Source organism: Oncorhynchus tshawytscha, unplaced genomic scaffold, assembly GCF_018296145.1.
Source record: "Oncorhynchus tshawytscha isolate Ot180627B unplaced genomic scaffold, Otsh_v2.0 Un_contig_2380_pilon_pilon, whole genome shotgun sequence".
NCBI lineage: Eukaryota > Metazoa > Chordata > Actinopteri > Salmoniformes > Salmonidae > Oncorhynchus > Oncorhynchus tshawytscha.
The window spans coordinates 75,353-96,945 of NW_024609626.1; the positions used below are offsets into that span (position 1 = coordinate 75,353).

At 42.5% G+C, this 21,593-nt stretch overlaps 2 protein-coding genes across 2 annotated transcripts in view; both read right to left on the reverse strand.

Annotated features, from left to right (window-relative positions):
* Window positions 1-6,156: 6,156 nt before the first annotated feature.
* LOC121845317 (zinc finger protein 239-like) lies at window positions 6,157-12,905 on the reverse strand. The gene is made up of 2 exons (XM_042316437.1): window positions 12,269-12,905; window positions 6,157-6,911 (listed from the first exon to the last, which is right to left on the reverse strand). The coding sequence occupies exons 1-2, from the start codon at window positions 12,666-12,668 to the stop codon at window positions 6,190-6,192; spliced, it is 1,122 nt and encodes a 373-aa protein (XP_042172371.1). The 5' UTR covers window positions 12,669-12,905; the 3' UTR covers window positions 6,157-6,189.
* Window positions 12,906-15,879: 2,974 nt separating this feature from the next.
* The window catches only part of LOC112240717 (zinc finger protein 239-like), a 37,629-nt gene continuing 31,915 nt past the window's right edge, over window positions 15,880-21,593 (reverse strand). The window contains exon 2 of the mRNA XM_042316434.1: window positions 15,880-18,030. Within this exon, the coding sequence (XP_042172368.1) occupies window positions 16,901-18,030 (1,130 nt within the window). The 3' untranslated portion in view covers window positions 15,880-16,900. The remainder of the gene's footprint in view (window positions 18,031-21,593) is intronic.

Here is a 21,593-nt window from a genome sequence, read left to right on the forward strand (position 1 = left end):
AATCATACACAGTACCAGTCAAACATTTGGACACACAAGGGTTTTTCTTTATTTTTTACTCTTTTCTACATTGTAGAATAATAGTGAAACAATACAAAATATATTTTATATTTCAGATTCTTCGAAGTAGCCAAACTTGACTGAAAAATACCCCTACAGCATGATGCTGCCACCACCATGCTTCACCGTAGGGATGGTGCCAGATTTCCTCCAGATGTGACGCAATCGGGGGAGAAAGGCCTTGGTCAGGGAGGTGACCAAGAACCCGAGGGTCACTCTGACAGAGCTCCAGAGTTCCTGTGTGGAGATAGGATAAACTTCCAGAAGGACAACCATCTCTGCAGCACTCCACCAATCAGGCCTGTATGGTAGAGTGGCCAGACAGAAGCCACTCCTCAGTAAATGGCACATGACAGCTCTCTTGGAGTTTACCAAAAGGCATCTAAAGGACTGTCATGGAAATTCAACAAAGGGACACTCAAAGTCAATAGTTAATTAATCATTCTTTATTGTCAGCTTGCTGGAGAGGTTCCAACCAACTCAATGCACCATAGTACACGTCTGTCAGGAGCTGTACAGGGGCAGTCCCGTTAGTTCTCTTATGTACTGCAGACAAGTTATATTTGTATGATTTAGCTTATTAATTATTCATAATTAATTAACGTTTGCTTCATTCATGTGACCGGCCAATAGTGGTTCATAACATGTGACAGACCAATAGCTCACAAGGCTTCTTCTCTCTAATCTGAGACCTTGAAACTGAGATATCTTTCGTTCTCAAAACAAGGGTCTGGACGTACTGCCAAATTGCATATCCTGACAGTGAGGATTTGTTCAATCAGTCACTTGCATGAACACAGAAATGTGTTTAATTGGTCACCAGAAATTGGTTAATTGGTCACCTGTGGTGTGCCACAATATCTGTTTCTCCTTCACATGTCCACCCGAAAAGTTGTTTTCAGTGACACTCTGGACACTGGGTATGCAGACGACGTCGGGCTGTTCCGAGCCGTACCATTAACCAGCATCAAAGAGGACATTTCCATGGGCTGGGAGGTAAAGCAGCTGGAAGAGTGGACCACATCCAACGACATGCTCCTGAATGGGAAAAAGTCTGTGGAAATTCAGATGTTTTTTTTAGAGACCATCCAAAACCTGCACCACTAATTCTAGGAGGACAGGAAGTACCAGTGGTAACAACAACCTGCACCACTAATCCTAGGAGGACAGGAAGTACCAGTGGTAACAACAACCTGCACCACTAATCCTAGGAGGACAGGAAGTACCAGGGGTAACAACAACCTGCACCACTAATCCTAGGAGGACAGGAAGTACCAGGGGTAACAACAACCTGCACCACTAATCCTAGGAGGACAGGAAGTACCAGGGTTAACAACAACCTGCACCACTAATCCTAGGAGGACAGGAAGTACCAGGGGTAACAACAACCTACACCACTAATCCTAGGAGGACAGGAAGTACCAGGGGTAACAACAACCTGCACCACTAATCCTAGGAGGACAGGAAGTACCAGGGTTAACAACAACCTGCACCACTAATCCTAGGAGGACAGGAAGTACCAGGGGTAACAACAACCTGCACCACTAATCCTAGGAGGACAGGAAGTACCAGTGGTAACAACAACCTGCACCACTTATCCTAGGAGGACAGGAAGTACCAGGGGTAACAACAACCTGCACCACTAATCCTAGGAGGACAGGAAGTACCAGTGGTAACAACAACCTGCACCACTTATCCTAGGAGGACAGGAAGTACCAGTGGTAACATCAACCTGCACCACTAATCCTAGGAGGACAGGAAGTACCAGTGGTAACAACAACCTGCACCACTTATCCTAGGAGGACAGGAAGTACCAGTGGTAACATCAACCTGCACCACTAATCCTAGGAGGACAGGAAGTACCAGTGGTAACAACAACTAAGTATCTTGGTTTTCATCTAGACTCTAACCTCACCATTCACACATCAACCTGCACCACTAATCCTAGGAGGACAGGAAGTACCAGTGGTAACAACAACTAAGTATCTTGGTTTTCATCTAGACTCTAACCTCAGTGGTGACACACATGTGGACCAGTCAGTCAGAAAGGCCTCAAAACACAGGCACTTTTTCACTGTTCTTGCCAGAAAATGACCTGAAGATCTGGTCCCAGTCTATACTACACTGGTCAGGCCTTGTCTGGAATACGGTGGAATTCTGTTCGTTGGATGCAGTGAAAAGCAGTAGGCCCAACTAGGAAGGCTGCAGAGGACGGCCTTGAGGATCTCATCTCCAGGGGTGGAGCAGTCCAACCACAGCTCCCGACACTGCAGAGCAGGTTTGAGCCGGCTGCAGTGCACCTGGTGAAGGACACTCTTGACCATCCATTGAATGACCTGCTCCCTCCAAAAAGAGGTAACTGCACCACCAGGCTCCTGAGAAACAGCCACCAGCTGTCCTGTATAACTGCCCATACTAACCACCTGTAAAACTCCACTCTACCCACTGCTATCAGACTGTATAGTAACGAGCTCTTAAATGGTTCTCCCCAAAATTATATTATTTTTAAATCCCATTTTAATATTTACATTTCCAGCATGAAAAATGTCCTGTAATGTTTACAATTGTTCAATACTATATTTACGTATTATGTGTTGTGTATTTTAAATTTGTGTTTTCTACATTGTGACATCATTAAAATACTCCTACTACAATGTTAAAACATTCTACATTGTGACATCATTAGAATACTCCTACTACAATGTTAAAACATTCTACATTGTGACATCATTAGAACACTCCTACTACAATGTTAAAACATTCTACATTGTGACATCATTAAAACACTCCTACTACAATGTTAAAACATTCTACATTGTGACATCATTAAAATACTCTTGCTGTTTTATGTTTTTTCAATTATTAGCATATTCTGCATTTCTTCAGTTTCATCTGTGAGCAAGAATAAATAAACTCAAACTTTACAGAAAAGCATATAAATATAATATAAATAGCACACAGGTTAATAGAAAAACACAAACATAATTTCCATCACATGAAACAAAACTCTCTCTGGTCTGATGAAACCAAGATTGAACTCTTTTGGCCTGAATGACAAGGCTGCAAGAAAAACACATATTTTCAACTTTCAATTTCAACCAAAACAAACGCAGATTGTACGTCAGGCATAGTCTGATTTTTACTATCTTTTCAACAACATTTTGCTTGGTGGGAGGAGCCCAATGTCAAAACACAGTTTTAACGTGTCCAAATCAATAACCAATATGCAGAAAACTTCAACATAAAATGTACTGAAATGACAAAATGCCAAAACATGCCACAACAGTAATCATATTATTTTTTTGTATTTGCAGAAGACTGTAGGCTACATTGGGTCCCCAAAACTAAGAGAAACGCAACACTTTTTTGTCATCACTCGTTGAAATTCATTTGCTCGAGATAAGGTTGCACGTCCTGTCAAAACTAACAGCTAAAAAAAAACACACAGAATCTGGGTATATCACTGGTTAGAAGACAATTTGTAGAAAACAGCTAGCTGTATTTAGAAGTGTTCCATTTTGATTCAAGTGGGTCACCAACAAAGTAAGTCTAACATAACACTTTGTTAACCACTTTTTTGTTTATCAAATAAATAGTACTCTTCCATTTCAGAGCCTGGATTTTCCCCCTGAGGCTAATATTCATATCATGTTGAAATCAATAGAACACAGGGACAAACGTTTAGGGTTCTACATTATGACATCATTAAAACACTCCTACTACAATGTTAAAACATTCTACATTGTGACATCATTAGAACACTCCTACTACAATGTTAAAACATTCTACATTGTGACATCATTTCATTGATATCATGAAACAACTCCTCCATGTATTTTCTGATGTTTAATCAAGAGATCTTTTATCAGAGTATCTCTTGTCACGTTGATCACAGCTATGAGATTTCTCACCTGTGTGTGTTCTCTGGTGTACTTTTAGTGAATCTGATCTTGAGTAACTCTTCCCACAGTCAGAGCAGTGGTGAGTTCTCTTCCCTGTGGGTCTCTGCTGGTGTTTATTAAGGTGTTCTGATTTGGAAAAACTCTCCTCTGCCTCTTCAGCTTCATGATGTTGTTGAGTCTGCCCAGAGGATCCACGATAGTCACGTCTCTCTCCTGTGTGAACAACAAAGCCAGACAGATGGTTAAAGGCCCACAACAGAAATACATAGTATATTTTAGCTGAAAGGTGATGCCCAGGTTGTTATACAACAATTGACGTCTGTTGTATTGTAGAATGTTTAAATGCTTTTACAAACTTATTGGACAATTATCTTAAAAAGACAGTCAAGTGAGCAACGACAGACATGTTTTGTGTTATTGTTTCCACAGTAGTTTCGTGGATTCCAGGCTATAAATACATTATTACAGTTGCTGAAACCCTAAGCAGTGTGTCAGATTACTTTTGGTCACCAATATAGGCCCCTTTCTGTGATTGCACACAAATTGCAGCGTCAAGATCTGTGTTGCTATTCACAAACTCACCACTGGGAAACGAGCTGTTGCTGCTGCTGAAAGAAGCGTTCTGTCCACTACATTATACGTCACACCAGCAGCATCGTCTTAAAGTCTCAGACCGCCATCTGCTGACTGGAGGGGTAACGCAGTTGAGTAAAATGTATCTATTTTATTTTCAGATAAGTTAAAATGTAGGAAGCATGATGTTTTTTTACACACAAATGAAACAACACAGTGTGGTTAAAGAGTTAGTAACTTAGTTGTAGTCACGATCTGGTTACCTATTAAGTACAAACAGTTATGTTTTTGAGTTATTACATATTTATTAATTTATTTCCGGATATCTTCTAAACTACCCACAATGCACAATTCTGCAATGTCAAATTGATATACTCTGTGCTACCGAGTTCATATGGCCAGAATCCATCTCATATCTTCTCCCACTGCGTAAAGTGTGGTCGTGCAATAACTCAATTCGCCCTTGCACTACTTTTAACGCCATTTTAAAAAAGTACATCCTGCTCCTCTCCTCTCTACCTAACGTCCCCTCACAGTCCCTTCAGTTTCCCCTAAATCCCGTTAGATTGGCTGCTCAGCCTACCTAAATTATCCCTCACCCATTTTAGCCCTGCAAATTCCCAACCAATCAGAGCGCTTCGAAATGCGCATCTGGACACTACACCCGCCCACTCAGGTCAGAGTGTTGTCGTTGTCTGAAGGGAGAAGACGCCTGTTTCTGAGGACTTTTTATTGACGACAGTAACACAAATGTCTGAATGTTGTGAGTGCATCGAAATATAAGCATTTCACTGTTGTATTCGGCGCATGTGACAAATAAACATAATACAATTAGATTTGATAGTTCAGACATACAGTACCAGTCAAAAGTTGGACACACTCACTACTCATTCAAGGGCTTTTCTTAATTTTTAATTTTAACTATTTTCTACATTGTAGAATAATAATTAAGACATCACAACTATGAAATAACGCATATGGAATGTAGTAACCGAAAAAAGTAGTAGCCAACAAAGTGTGAAACAAATATATATATATTTTTAAACGAGCTCCTTATAAGCACCAAAAACGCTGTTTTGACAACTGGCAATAAATATATTGGGGGAGAAATCAGGTTGTATGTGCCGTTGAAACTAACAACTAAAATACCACATGGAAATTGGAGATATCTTTTGGAATTTTAAAATCTTTTATCTCACTGGTTAGATAATCTGCAGAAGACAGTCAGCTACATTTCGGAGTGATGCATTTAAATGTAGAGGTCCCCAGAATGAAGAGAAATGCAGCACTTATTTGTCATCACTCATATCGAAATTACGTTGAAATCAATTGCGCGAGAGGGAGGAGATGAGGTTGCACATCCTGATTAAAAGAACAGCTCTAAAACCACATGGAATCTGGGTTTAATGTGTACATCACTGGTTAGAGGACAGCTTGTGGTAAACAGCTCGCTACATTTTGAAGTGTTGCATTTGGATTCAAGTGGATCACCGACGAGATAAGTGTAACGCAACACTTTTTGTTAATCACATAAATAGTACTCTTTCATTTCAGAACCTGGATTTTTCCCTTGAGGCTAATATCCATATCATGATGAAAGCAATAGATCAGGGGGCAAACGTTTAGGGTTCTACATTGTGACATTTTATTGATATCATGGAACAACTCCTTCATGTATTTTCTGATGTCTAATCAGAGATCTTTTACCAGAGTATCTCTTCCCACATTGATCACAGCTATACGATTTCTCTCCTGTGTGTGTTTTCTGGTGTGCAGTCAGCTTGCTAGATGAAACAAAACTCTTCCCACATTGATCACAGCTATAACATTTCTCTCCTGTGTGTGGTCTCTGGTGTACAGTCAGCTGGCTAGATGAAACAAAACTCTTCCCACATTGATCACAGCTATACGGTTTCTCTCCCGTGTGAATTCTTTGGTGTGTTTTCAGGCTGCTTGGAACATTAAAACTCTTCCCACAGTCAGTGCAGCTATAAGGTTTCTCTCCAGTGTGAATTCTTTGGTGTGTTTTCAGGCTGCTTGGAACATTAAAACTCTTCCCACAGTCAGTGCAGCTATAAGGTTTCTCTCCCGTGTGAATTCTCTGGTGTCTTTTCAGGCTGCTTAGATCAGTAAATCTCTTCCCACAGTCAGTGCAGCTATAAGGTTTCTCTCCTGTATGGATTCTCTGATGTCTTTTGTGGTCTGCTGAAGATGTGAATCTCTTCCCACAGTCAGAGCAGCGGTGAGGTTTCTTCCCTGTGCGTTTCCGCTTCTGTTTCTTGAGATGTTCTGATGCGGAAAAACTCTCCTCTGCCTCTTCAGCTTCATGATGTTGTTGAGGCTCCCCAGAGGATCCACGATCGTCATGACGCTCTCCTGTGTGAACAACAAAAACAAAGTCAGATAGAAGGTTGAAAGGCCCACAACAGAAATTCACCGTTTATTTTAGCTGAAAGGACAGGCCTCATGCCCATGATGTTGTGTACAAACTTGTTTGACAATTGTCTTAAAAAGACCAGTCAAGCAACAATAGCCATATTTAGTCTTATTTTTTTCACCTCAGTAGTAAAGTGGATGATTGTAGGCTAGAAATACGTTTTTAAAGTTGTTGAAACTCTAAGCAGTGTGCCAGACAACTTTTGGTCTCCAATATAGGCCCCATTCTGTGTTTGCTAAAATTGTGCCACGAGGGCGATGCACACACAATTTGGTTGCAGAAACTCCTCCCTGCTAATGAGGAAACCACTAGTTATGGATGTAGCATATCTGGTAATGAGGAAACCACTGGTTATGGATGTAGTATATCTGGTAATGAGGAAACCACTAGTTATGGATGTAGTATATCTGCTAATGAGGAAACCACTAGTTATGGATGTAGTATATCTGGTAATGAGGAAACCACTAGTTATGGATGTAGTATATCTGGTAATGAGGAAACCACTAGTTATGGATGTAGTATATCTGGTAATGAGGAAACCACTAGTTATGGATGTAGTATATCTGGTAATGAGGAAACCACTAGTTATGGATGTAGTATATCTGGTAATGAGGAAACCACTAGTTATGGATGTAGTATATCTGGTAATGAGGAAACCACTAGTTATGGATGTAGTATAACTGCTAATGAGGAAACCACTGGTTATGGATGTAGTATATCTGGTAATGAGGAAACCACTAGTTATGGATGTAGTATAACTGCTAATGAGGAAACCACTGGTTATGGATGTAGTATATCTGGTAATGAGGAAACCACTAGTTATGGATGTAGTATATCTGCTAATGAGGAAACCACTAGTTATGGATGTAGTATATCTGCTAATGAGGAAACCACTAGTTATGGATGTAGTATATCTGCTAATGAGGAAACCACTAGTTATGGATGTAGTATATCTGCTAATGAGGAAACCACTAGTTATGGATGTAGTATATCTGGTAATGAGGAAACCACTAGTTATGGATGTAGTATATCTGGTAATGAGGAAACCACTAGTTATGGATGTAGTATATCTGGTAATGAGGAAACCACTAGTTATGGATGTAGTACTGTATATCTGCCTGGAGCAAAGCTCCATTAAGCTCTGTGTCTATTCACTAATTCACCACCGTGGGGGAAAACTCAGGGGAGTTCTCATAGGCTGACAGCAAAAATAGCCTCCATTTACAGGTTGAATATGAGCGCATTTCACACTACTTTGCGATTATAATTGTAATATGTGTTATTGTCACAAATCAACTGCTTTATACTTTTTTTAAAAACACTTCAACCAGTAAAATGCTCATTGGCTAGCTTTCCTACCAGTCTGTCAATGAGCGTTTAGCATTCAAGCTAACAACTTCTGAATCAAAAATAGGTATTTTGCAACTTTCACAACCAAATATGTGACCCGCCGTCTCTATTCAGTCTTATGTAGCAACCTTTTAAATGGTGTTTATTTTTTACATTGGATAAAAGTACAGACTGAGCTTCTACATGGTATCATACACTGATTGGAGGAAACATGAGGAAGTAATGACTCAGAGCTTCTACATGGTATCATACACTGTGATTGGAGGAAACATGAGGAAGTAATGACTCAGAGCTTCTACATGGTATCATACACTGTGATTGGAGGAAACATGAGGAAGTAAGGACTCAGAGCTTCTACATGGTATCATACACTGTGATTGGAGGAAACATGAGGAAGTAAGGACTCAGAGCTTCTACATGGTATCATACACTGTGATTGGAGGAAACATGAGGAAGTAATGTAGATTTTAAAAAATTACATTCAGAATCCCATTCAGGACAAAAAGGCATTCTAACATGAGGAAGTAATGTATCTCACCAAGTTCCCCCATTAGGCAAACCATTAACAGTATTTACCTCACCAGGTTCCCCCATTAGGCAAATCATTAACAGTATTTACCTCACCAGGTTCCCCCATTAGGCAAACCATTATCAGTATATATCTCACCAGGTTCCCCCATTAGGCAAACCATTATCATTACTACATTGTCTATTGTTGTATATCTTATCTTATCTTATATCCCATTCCTCCTTGCAAAACAGCTCGAGCTCAGTGAGGTTGGATGGAGAGCATTTGTGAACAGCAGTTTTCAGTTCTTTCCACAGATTCTCGATTGGATTCAGGTCTGGACTTTGACTTGGCCATTCTAACACCTGGATATGTTTATTTTTGAACCATTCCATTGTAGATTTTGCTTTATGTTTTGGATCATTGTCTTGTTGGAAGACAAATCTCCGTCCCAGTCTCAGGTCTTTTGCAGACTCCATCAGGTTTTCTTCCAGAATGGTCCTGTATTTGGCTCCATCCATCTTCCCATCAATTTTAACCATCTTCCCTTTACCTGCTGAAGAAAAGCAGGCCCAAACCATGATGCTGCCACCACCATGTTTGACAGTGGGGATGGTGTGTTCAGGGTGATGAGCTGTGTTGCTTTTACGCCAAACATAACGTTTTGCATTGTTGCCAAAAAGTTCAATTTTGGTTTCATCTGACCAGAGCACCTTCTTCCACATGTTTGGTGTGTCTCCCAGGTGGCTTGTGGCAAACTTTAAACGACACTTTTATGGACATCTTTAAGAAATGGCTTTCTTCTTGCCACTCTTCCATAAAGGCCAGATTTGTGCAATATACGACCCCCGAAGAAAACCCTGCGGCTGGAGATCTCCTGCCGGCCCCAGATGGTGAACAGTTTATTTAGAAGTAATAACCTGGTAAATCTAGACTGTTGAATGGTCCCAGATGGTGAATATCAGTTGTTTTCTCCAACGGTGGTCATTCTACTTGTTTATGACGTGACTCTGAGTCATCAGGTTGCCATGGGCTACATGGGGTGTTTTGGTTTCACTCTGGGTTGAGTAAACAAACAGAGAGGGGGACAAAGCCTCTCCTATTTCAGTGGCTGATAATACAGGGGGCGATTCAGGATTGGTCCATTTTAGTTTTAAACTAATACTATACAGTATATGAGTTTATATTAATAAAGAGGACAATGTGGGACATTGGGATCACATTTCTAAATGACTGGAAACAAACCAAAAACAAATAGTTTTTTTATCTTCCTGGGGGGGGGGCTGTGAGAGGGGTCTCGAATGGTTGAGGGACAGATATTGGGGAACTGTGGGGGGATCTTGGAGGGTTCGGGTTCCCGTTTTTTTGGCCTGGTGGTAGATCAGTCAACATGCCCTTGAGCAGGGCATTGACCCTGGATGCTTCTGTGTGTCACTCTGAATGGGAATCTGTTGGATGACTGGTACGGTGTTGTTGTTGAATGGGAATCTGTTGGATGACTGGTACGATGTAGTTGTTGAATGGGAATCTGTTGGATGACTGGTACGATGTAGTTGTTGAATGGGAATCTGTTGGATGACTGGTACGATGTAGTTGTTGAATGGGAATCTGTTGGATGACTGGTACGATGTAGTTGTTGAATGGGAATCTGTTGGATGACTGGAAACAAGTTGTTGAATGGGAATCTGTTTTTATCTTAGTTGTTGAATGGGAATCTGTTGGATGACTGGTACGGTGTAGTTGTTGAATGGGAATCTGTTGGATGACTGGTACGATGTAGTTGTTGAATGGGAATCTGTTGGATGATTGGTACGATGTAGTTGTTGAATGGGAATCTGTTGGATGATTGGTACGATGTAGTTGTTGAATGGGAATCTGTTGGATGATTGGTACGATGTAGTTGTTGAATGGGAATCTGTTGGATGACTGGTACGATGTAGTTGCTGATCGGCTTCACTGCAAGTATATTGCATGTTTCGAATATTCAATAAAAAATTAAAAAACATTTAATGCATCCACATGTCAACTTACAGGGACAGAAGACTTTATAGACCGAATGATATGATCCTTATTGATGACCCTTGTTAAATCCAGTCCAATCAGTGGTAATGAAGTGGAAGACACAGTTAGCATAATACAAACCCCCCCCATAAAAATGTGTCTGTTTAAGTGAAAACCTTCTCATGAAAACATCTGCTCAGTGTGTGGAAAGGGAGTGAAGACAACTAACAATCAAATGGCAGACAATTCACACAATGAAGTTAGGAAACAATGAAGGCGCAAGAAGAAGTAGGTGGGAGAGAGAGGCGGCCTTCTGGAGAGAGAGGCGGCCTTCTGGAGAGAGAGGCGGCCTTCTGGAGAGAGAGGCGGCCTTCTGGAGAGAGAGGCGGCCTTCTGGAGAGAGAGGCGGCCTTCTGGAGAGAGAGGCGGCCTTCTGGAGAGAGAGGCGGCCTTCGGGAGAGAGAAGGCCTTCGGGAGAGAGAGAAGGCCTTCGGGAGAGAGAGAAGGCCTTCGGGAGAGAGAGAAGGCCTTCTGGAGAGAGAGAAGGCCTTCTGGAGAGAGAGAAGGCCTTCTGGATTCTGGAGAGAGAGAAGGCCTTCGGGAGAGAGAGAAGGCCTTCTGGAGAGAGAGAAGGCCTTCTGGAGAGAGACATGCCTTAAGCTTCTTATGCCAGGTGGACTACTAAACGACTGTCAAAATCCACCGCTGAGCATTGCATATTTTGTGCAAAATCAAACCTGTTTGAAAATATCAGGACGTCTGGGACTGCTCAAAGGCGGGATCAGTAGCCCTCAGATTGTGTCTCTGACCAGCTCACATTAAACGAGTGTCGGTGACGGCCGCACACCCCGAGTAGGCAACGACACAGTGACTTTGTCCCAATCACAAAAACTTGTCAAAGACAGCTAAATCGGGGCCAAAATCATGTAGGGTACACGCCCCTTCTTGGACTGTGCCACCCCAACAGCCTCCGCAATGGATTAGTCCACTGAGACAGGCGTGAATCAGACAAGGTGTCACATGCGATAAAACATGTATATAATTTGCGACTGCTTGACAAGAAAGATCTTGCTCGACCAACAGCCTGTCGACCAAAACAATCGACCAGCTGACTGAACGGGGTCAGACATTATATCACTATGACATCACAAAAGCCATTGATTCTTGAAGAATAGAACTTATGAATGCCTCAAATGTTTCAACTCTATTTCCCCATCAGAAACCAAACCATGAGCTCCTATAACACCACTGTTGGTAAATTAACACGGCATATCCTCGAAATCTGGTTAAAACTATCATTATGACCTCATGGACGGCCAGTCCTAAATCATTTATAGGTCCAAATATGGATGAAGCAACTGCCGATTTCCCCTTTAACACCACACATCAGTTCAACAACTGCAGAGTTTGTGCCTCTGTTTTTAAGACAGTACTTACTAGTGTTAATCAGGGAACGGTTTCTCAAAACCATCTTACGGCTAAATTCATCATTTGAACCATTGGACGCCTTAAGATGCATTTGGGAAACCGGGCCCAGATATCCAGTTTCCTCCTCCTTTTTCGATGTAACAGTCATCTCCCCCTCCTCCTCTTTCACTCCAAAAACGGCATCCTCCTCTTTCTCCTCTTCTTTTACTGTAACATCCTCCTCCTCTTTCACTGAAACGTCTTTCTCTTCTTCTTTCACTGTAACAGCCTCACTCTCTACTTGTTTTGGTATTGTAACAACCTCCTCTTCCTTCTCCTCTTTGATGACAATGTTCAGCCCCAGATCTTCTTTCTCCGTCCAGCAGACCTCCTCTTCTTTATCAGGAGGAGAGCAGTTTAGTGAACTCATGGTCGGGGATGTTAGCTAGCTAGGCTAATGCTAACTTAACCAGCCCGCTAGCTGACTAACAACAACACCATAAATATGAAATTAAATGGGATAACTAACTAAACAACAGAAGTTGATTTAAAACACAGTATAGTAATATACACTAAAGCGTCTAAAGAGCTTTATTGGTTCGGCTATTTTGTCTACAAGCTACCGAGGTGTCTGACGAACTGTTGCTGCTGTTGAAAGAAGCGTTCCGTCCACTACATTATACGTCACACCAGCAGCATCGCCTTAAATTCCACATCACCGTATGCTGACTGGAGTGGGAAAAAAAATCACAGTAAAATATTGTTATGACTATAACATTTGTTGTCACCTTCAATTATTGCACATTTTCTTGTAAAAATTATATTTTAACACTGTCTGCTCAGGCAAATTTGCCAAACTCCTAAACTTGGAACTTGAAAACAATCAGATGTCCCGTACATGGTGATGTAGGCAGCCAATGGCCTGCTTTTATCTACGATGTAACTACAGCCTTTTGTGAAGAACGTGAGCAGCTGTCTAATGATAAATATAAGTTTCAGAGTGCATTTGAAATATTCAGCATGCAATAAGAACTATCTTGATTGTAAGATATAAAAAAACATGAACTTTCCTACTAAAAGAAGAAGGGAAGTAAAGACATGACCTTGTTATTTCAGCTTGAAGGCTGGAGGGAGAGAGAGGAGCGAGGGACAGAGACAGAGGCTATAAGGCTGGAGGGAGAGAGAGGAGCGAGGGACAGGGACAGAGGGTAAAAGGCTGGAGGGAGAGAGAGGAGCGAGGGACAGAGGGTATAAGGCTGGAGGAGAGAGAGGAGCGAGGGACAGGGACAGAGGGTATAAGGCTGGTGGGAGAGAGAGGAGCGAGGGACAGGGACAGAGGGTAAAAGGCTGGAGGGAGAGAGAGGAGCGAGGGACAGAGGGTATAAGGCTGGAGGGAGAGAGAGGAGCGAGGGACAGAGGGTATAAGGCTGGTGGGAGAGAGAGGAGCGAGGGACAGGGACAGAGGGTATAAGGCTGGTGGGGAGAGAGGAGCGAGAGACAGAGGGTATAAGGCTGGTGGGAGAGAGAGGAGCGAGAGACAGAGGGTATAAGGCTGGAGGGAGAGAGAGGAGCGAGGGACAGGGACAGAGGGTAAAAGGCTGGAGGGAGAGAGAGGAGCGAGGGACAGAGGGTATAAGGCTGGAGGGAGAGAGAGGAGCGAGGGACAGAGGGTATAAGGCTGGTGGGAGAGAGAGGAGCGAGGGACAGGGACAGAGGGTATAAGGCTGGTGGGAGAGAGAGGAGCGAGGGTATAAGGCTGGAGGGAGAGAGAGGAGCGAGGGACAGAGGGTATAAGGCCAACCTACATAATGGTTGGATCATTTCCACCAACCTACATAATGGTTGGATAATTTCCACCAACCTACATAATGGTTGGATAATTTCCACCAACCTACATAATGGTTGGATCATTTCCAAACTAAATGGTGACTCATCCAGTCGATGGGGATTTCGATATTACACAACAATTTCAACAAAAAATGTACTGAATTGGTTGAAAAGTGATAAACTTACCACGTACGATTTTTACACAATAATTGAACCTTTATTTAACATTTCAGTTGAGAAGAAATTCTTATTTACGACGGAACCTGGGAACAGATTTTTATCTTGTCAGCTCTGGGATTCAATCCAACCGTTCTGGCCCAACGCTCTAACCACTAGGCTACCTGCTCGATCCAACCGTTTGGTTACTGGCCCAACGCTCTAACCACTAGGCTACCTGCTCGATCCAACCGTTTGGTTACTGGCCCAACGCTCTAACCACTAGGCTACCTGCTCGATCCAACCGTTCGGTTACTGGCCCAACGCTCTAACTACTAGGCTACCTGCTAGATCCAACCGTTCGGTTACTGGCCCAACGCTCTAACTACTAGGCTACCTGCTCGATCCAACCGTTCGGTTACTGGCCCAACGCTCTAACTACTAGGCTACCTGCTAGATCCAACCGTTCGGTTACTGGCCCAACGCTCTAACTACTAGGCTACCTGCTAGATCCAACCGTTCGGTTACTGGCCCAACGCTCTAACTACTAGGCTACCTGCTAGATCCAACCGTTCGGTTACTGGCCCAACGCTCTAACAACTAGGCTACCTGCTAGATCCAACCGTTCGGTTACTGGCCCAACGCTCTAACTACTAGGCTACCTGCTCGATCCAACCGTTCGGTTACTGGCCCAACGCTCTAACCACTAGGCTACCTGCTCGATCCAACCGTTCGGTTACTGGCCCAACGCTCTAACCACTAGGCTACCTGCTCGATCCAACCGTTCGGTTACTGGCCCAACGCTCTAACCACTAGGCTACCTGCTCGATCCAACCGTTCGGTTACTGGCCCAACGCTCTAATCACTAGGCTACCTGCTCGATCCAACCGTTCGGTTACTGGCCCAACGCTCTAACCACTAGGCTACCTGCTCGATCCAACCGTTCGGTTACTGGCCCACGCTCTAACCACTAGGCTACCTGCTCGATCCAACCGTTCGGTTACTGGCCCAACGCTCTAATCACTAGGCTACCTGCTCGATCCAACCGTTCGGTTACTGGCCCAACGCTCTAACCACTAGGCTACCTGCTAGATCCAACCGTTCGGTTACTGGCCCAACGCTCTAACCACTAGGCTACCTGCTCGATCCAACCGTTCGGTTACTGGCCCAACGCTCTAACCACTAGGCTACCTGCTCGATCCAACCATTCGGTTACTGGCCCAACGCTCTAATCACTAGGCTACCTGCTCGATCCAACCGTTCGGTTACTGGCCCAACGCTCTAACTACTAGGCTACCTGCTCGATCCAACCGTTCGGTACTGGCCCAACGCTCCAACCACTAGGCTACCTGCTCGATCCAACCGTTCGGTTACTGGCCCAACGCTCTAACCACTAGGCTACCTGCTCGATCCAACTGTTTGGTTACTGGCCCAACGCTCTAACCACTAGGCTACCTGCTCGATCCAACCGTTCGTTTACTGGCCCAACGATCTAACCACTAGGCTACCTGCCAACTTATACTGAATTGATAGTTTTTCATACTAAAATCGACCAAGATATGTGTCGCTCTTACACATATTTGTTAATTTGTTTTGAGTGGTCAGTCATTGAGTTCATTTGTTTTGCAATATGTTCAAATCAAATCAAGCTTTATTTATACAGAACATTTCAACATGGCTTCACAGAAAATAACTAATGGAAAACAATGAAATAAAAACTAATATGAGGATAAAAAAACTAAAGAATAACAATAAAAACTGAAAAGACTAATGATCATTCTAAGGAAATTACATTGATTAAAATAGTTAGAATAGGATGTAATACCCAACCAGAAATATAAGCTAGTTTTATTACATTGTTTCATAAACATTTATACAAATTGTAAGTTGGTTGCAAATGTTACATGAATTGAAAATGTTATGAAATATTCAATATCAAAACCAAATGTACACTCCTTTGTTAATGGGTATTAGCAACAATTCACTTAATGGTGAGGCATGGAATAATAAAACATGTATATTTTGTCAGGCTGGATGTTTGAAATATGAGGTGATTTGAGACATGCTTCTTCAGTAGTGGAATAACGACAACTAGCAGAAGACAGTCATGTACATTTTTGGAGTGATGCATTTAAATGTAGGGGTCCCCAAAACGAAGAGAAATGCAACACTTATTTGTCATCACTCATATCGATATCACTTGGAAATAAATTGTGCGGGGGGGGCGGTGACGTCATATCCTGTTCAAACTAGCAGATCAAAAACCACAAGGAATCTGGGAATAATATGTACATCACCGGTTACACAACAATTAGTAGCAAACAGCTACATTTTGATGTGTTGCATTTTAATTCAAGTAGGTCACCAATGCGGTAAGTGTAAACGCAACACTTTTTTTGTCAGATAGTAATCTTTCAATTCAGAACCTGGATTTTTCCCTGATGAGGCTATCAGGCTATATAATATCCATGTTACACTGAAATCAATAGAACATCATTAAAATACTCATTATTATTTCATTGATATCATATATGTCATATCTACATTATGACATCATTAGAATACTCCTACTACAATGTTAAAACATTCTACATTGTGACATCATTAAAATACTCCTACTACAATGTTAAAACATTCTATATTGTGACATCATTTCATTGATATCATGAAACAACTCTTTCATGTATGTATTTTCTGATGTTTAATCAGAGATCTTTTATCAGAGTATCTCTTGTCACATTGTTCACAGCTATGAGATTTCTCACCTGTGTGTGTTCTCCGGTGTCTTTTTAGAGAATCTGATCTGGAAAAACTCTTCCCGCAGTCAGAACAGTGGTAAGGCTTCTCCCCTGTATGTGTTCTCTGGTGTGATATCAGGTTGTTTGACTGAGTAAAACTCTTCCCACATTGATCACAGCTATAACATTTCGCTCCTGTATGGATTCTCTCATGTATTTTAAGGGTTACTAAAGAGGTACATCTCTTCCCACAATCAGAGCAGCTGTGATATTTCTCTCTTGTGTGTGTTCTCCTGTGTGCTATCAGGTTGCTTGACTGAGTAAAAGTCTTCCCACATTGATCACAGCTATAAGGCTTCTCTCCAGTGTGTCTTCTCTGGTGTGATTTTAAATGTCCTGACCAAAAAAATCTCCTCCCACAGTCAGAGCAGCTATAACGTTTCTCTCCTGTATGGATTCTCTGGTGTACTTTTAGTGTATCTGTTCTGGAGAAACTCTTACCGCAGTCAGAGCAGTGGTAAGGCTTCTCGCCTGTGTGTGTTCTCTGGTGTGATATCAGGTTGTTTGACTGAGTAAAAGTCTTCCCACATTGGTCACAGCTATAAGGTTTCTCTCCCGTGTGTATTCTCTGGTGTGATTTTAAATGTCCTGACCAAAAAAAACTCTTCCCACAGTCAGAGCAGCTATACGGTTTCTCTCCTGTATGGATTCTCTGGTGTATTTTAAGGGATGCTGAAGAGGTGCATCTCTTCCCACAATCAGAGCAGCTGTGACATTTCTCCCCAGTGTGCATTCTCTGGTGTAATATCAGTGTTTTGAAGTGAGCAAACCTCTTTCCACATTGATTACAGCGATATGTTCTCTCTCCTGTGTGAATTCTCTGGTGTACTTTTAGTGAATATGATCTTGAGTAACTCTTTCTAAAGTCAGAGCAGTGGTGAGGTTTCTTCCCTGTGGGTCTCTGCTGGTGTTTCTTGGTTTGTTCTGATGTGGAGAGACTTTTCTCTGCCTCGTCAGCATCATGATGTTGTTGAGGCTCCCCAGAGGATCCACAAGAGTCAGGTCTCTCTCCTGTGTGAACAACAAAGTCAGACAGATGGTTAAAGCCCACAACAGCAGAAGTCTTTTAGCTGATGTCGTCGTACTTTACATCCTTAATGAATGTCGAAACTTATTTGACAATTATCTTAAAAAGACAATATACATGTTTTGTATTATTGTTTCCACAGTAGTATAGTGGATGATTCCAGGCTATAAATACATTATTACAGTTATTTATTTACCAAGAGAATATATCTGTATTTGTAATTGTAAGCCTATGAGAACCCCAAAAGTGTTTTTATTTACAAGTAATAACCTGGTAAATCTAGACTGCTGAATGGTCCCAGATGGTGAACAGTTTATTTAGTAATAACCTGGTAAATCTAGACTCTTGAATGGTCCCAGATGGTGAACAGTTTATTTAGTAATAACCTGGTAAATCTAGACTGTTGAATGGTCCCAGATGGTGAACAGTTTATTTAGTAATAACCTGGTAAATCTAGACTGTTGAATGGTCCCAGATGGTGAACAGTTTATTTAGAAGTAATAACCTGGTAAATCTAGACTGTTGAATGGTCCCAGATGGTGAACAGTTTATTTAGTAATAACCTGGTAAATCTAGACTGTTGAATGGTCCCAGATGGTGAACAGTTTATTTAGTAATAACCTGGTAAATCTAGACTGTTGAATGGTCCCAGATGGTGAACAGTTTATTTAGTAATAACCTGGTAAATCTAGACTGTTGAATGGTCCCAGATGGTGAATATCAGTTGTTTTCTCCCACGGTGGTCATTCTACTTGTTTATGACGTGACTCTGAGTCATCAGGTTGCCATGGGCTACATGGGGTGTTTTGGTTTCACTCTGGGTTGAGCAGACAAACAGAGAGGGGACAAAGCCTCTCCTATTTCAGTGGCTGATAATACAGGGAGCGATCCAGGATTGGTCCATTTTAGTTTTAAAACTAATGCTATACAGTATATGAGTTTCTATTAATAAAGAGGACACTGTGTGACATTGGGATCACATTTCTAAATGACTGGAAACAAAAACCCATTTCATGCAGTTCCACATGTGAACTTACAGGGACAGAAGACTTTATACACTGAATGTACAAAACATTATGAACACCTGCTCTTTCCATGACAGACTGACCAGGTGAATCCAGGTTAAAGATATGATCCTTATTGATGTCACTTGGCCGTCTGGATAGAGACATGCCTTGAACATCTTATACCGGATGGACACTACAAAACATCTCCGAGCCTCACATTAAACAACCGTCTTCCCTCTAGTTAAGTCTTACCAACGTAGTGGGGCGGCAGGGTAGCCTAGTGGTTAGAGCATTGGACTAGTAACCGAAAGGTTGCAAGTTCAAATCCCCGAGCTGACAAGGTACAAAATCTGTCGTTCTGCCCTTGAACAGGCAGTTAACCCACTGTTCCTAGGCCGTCATTGAAAATAAGAATTTGTTCTTAACTGACTTGCCTAGTAAAATAAAGGTAAAATAAAAAAAATAAAAAAATAAAAGTAGTGGTGGTGAGCACACTGACCATCTGTCACATACTACAAGATTCCTCACTTGGTCGTCAGATGGGTTGTCTTATTCACTTGGGTCAAGAAGAAAATGGCAGCCGTTTTACGGGGGTGCCTAACCAATTGTGCTATTATGTGGGGGTTTTTTCGCATTATTTGTAACTTATTTTGTACATAATGTTCCGTACGGCAGAAAAAGATCATCAACATCACTTGCCAACATTGGACAATAAATTAGACTACGATCACGAATATCCTCCCAACGGGACATCAAAAACTGTAATATCTTCTGTTTCACCGAATCGTGGCTGATTGACGACATGGAAAACATTCTGCTGGTGGGAAATATGCTGCACCGGCTAGACAGAACAGGGGAGCGGTCTGTGAGTATTTGTAAACAACTGCTGGTGCACGAAATATAAGGTAGTCTCAAGATAATTCTCGCCCGAAGTAGAGTATCTCATGATAAGCTGTAGACCACACGATTTGCCAAGAGAGTTTTCATAAACATTGTGTCTCTTTATTTACCACCACAGACTGATGCTGGCAGTAAGACCGCACTGAGTCAGCTGTATAAGGAAATAAGCAAATAGGAAACTGCTCACCGAGAGGCGGCGCTCCTAATGGCCGGAGACTTTAATGCAGGGAAACTGAAATCAGCTTTACCTCATTTCTATCAGCATGTTCAATGCGCAACCAGAGGGGGAAAAGAAATTCTAGATCACCTTTACTCCACACACAGAGACGCGTACAAAGCTCTCCCTCGACCAACATTTGGCAAATCTGACCATAATTCTATCCTGCTTACAAGCAAATATTAAAGCAGGAAGCACCAGTGACTCGGTCTATAAGTGGTCAAATGAAGCAGATGCTAAGTACAGGACTGTTTTGCTAGCACATACTGGAATATGTTCCGGGATTCTTCCGATGGCATTGAGGAGTACACCACATCAGGTACTGGCTTTATCAATAAGTGCATCGAGGACGTCGTCCCCACAGTGACTGTACGTACATATCCCAACCAGAAGCAATGGATTACAGGCAACATCTGCACTGAGCTAAAGGGTAGAGCTGCCGCTTTCAAGGTGTGGGACTCTAACCCGGAAGCTTATAAGAAAACCTGCTATGCCCTCAGACGAACCATCAAAACAGGCAATGTGCCAATACAGTACTAAGATTGAATCGTACTGCACCGTGGCAGGGCCTGCGAACTATTACAGACTACAAAGGGAAGCACAGCTGCAAGCTGCCCAGTGACATGAGCCTACCAGATGAGCTAAATCACTTTTATGCTCGCTTCGAGGCAAGCAACACTGAGACATACATGAGAGCATCAGCTGTTCCGGACGACTGTGTCTTCATGCTCTCCGCAGCCAATGTGAGTAAGACCTTTAAACAGGTCGACATTCACAAGGCCGTTGGGCCAGACGTATTACCAGGATGTGTGCTCTGGGCATGTGCTGATCAACTGGCAAGTGTCTTCACTGACATTTTCAACATGTCCCTGATTGAGTCTGTAATACCAACATGCTTCAAGCAGACCACCATAGTCCCTGTGCCCAAGAGCACTAAGATAACCTGCCTAAATGACTACAGACCCGTAGCACTCACGTCCGTAGCCATGAAGTGCTTTGAAAGGCTGGTAATGGCTCACATTAAAACCATTATCCCAGAAACCCTAGACCAACACCAATTTGCATACCGCCCAAACAGATCCACAGATGATGCATTCTCTATTGCACTCCACACTGCCCTTTCGCACCTAGACAAAAGGAACACCTATGTGAGAATGCTATTCATTGACTACAGCTCAGCGTTCAACACCATTGTGCCCTCAAAGCTCATCACTAAGCTTAGGATCCTGGGACTAAACACCTCCCTCTGCAACTGGATCCTGGACTTCCTGACGCGCCACTCCCATGTGGTGAGGGTAGGTAGCAACACATCTGCCACGTTGATCCTCAACACTGGAGTCCCTCAGGGGTGCGTACTCAGTCCTCTCCTGTACTCCCTATTCACCCACGACTGCATGGCCAGGCACGACTCGAACACAATCAT

Coding starts and splice junctions, on each gene's coding strand:
- LOC121845317 (XM_042316437.1), bottom strand. CDS start 12,668: ATGAGTTCACTAAACTGCTCTCCTCCTGATAAAGAAGAGGAGGTCTGC. Junction 6,912..12,268: donor CCGTTCCCTGATTAACACTA/GTAAGTACTGTC, acceptor TTGTTCACACAG/GAGAGCGTCATGACGATCGT.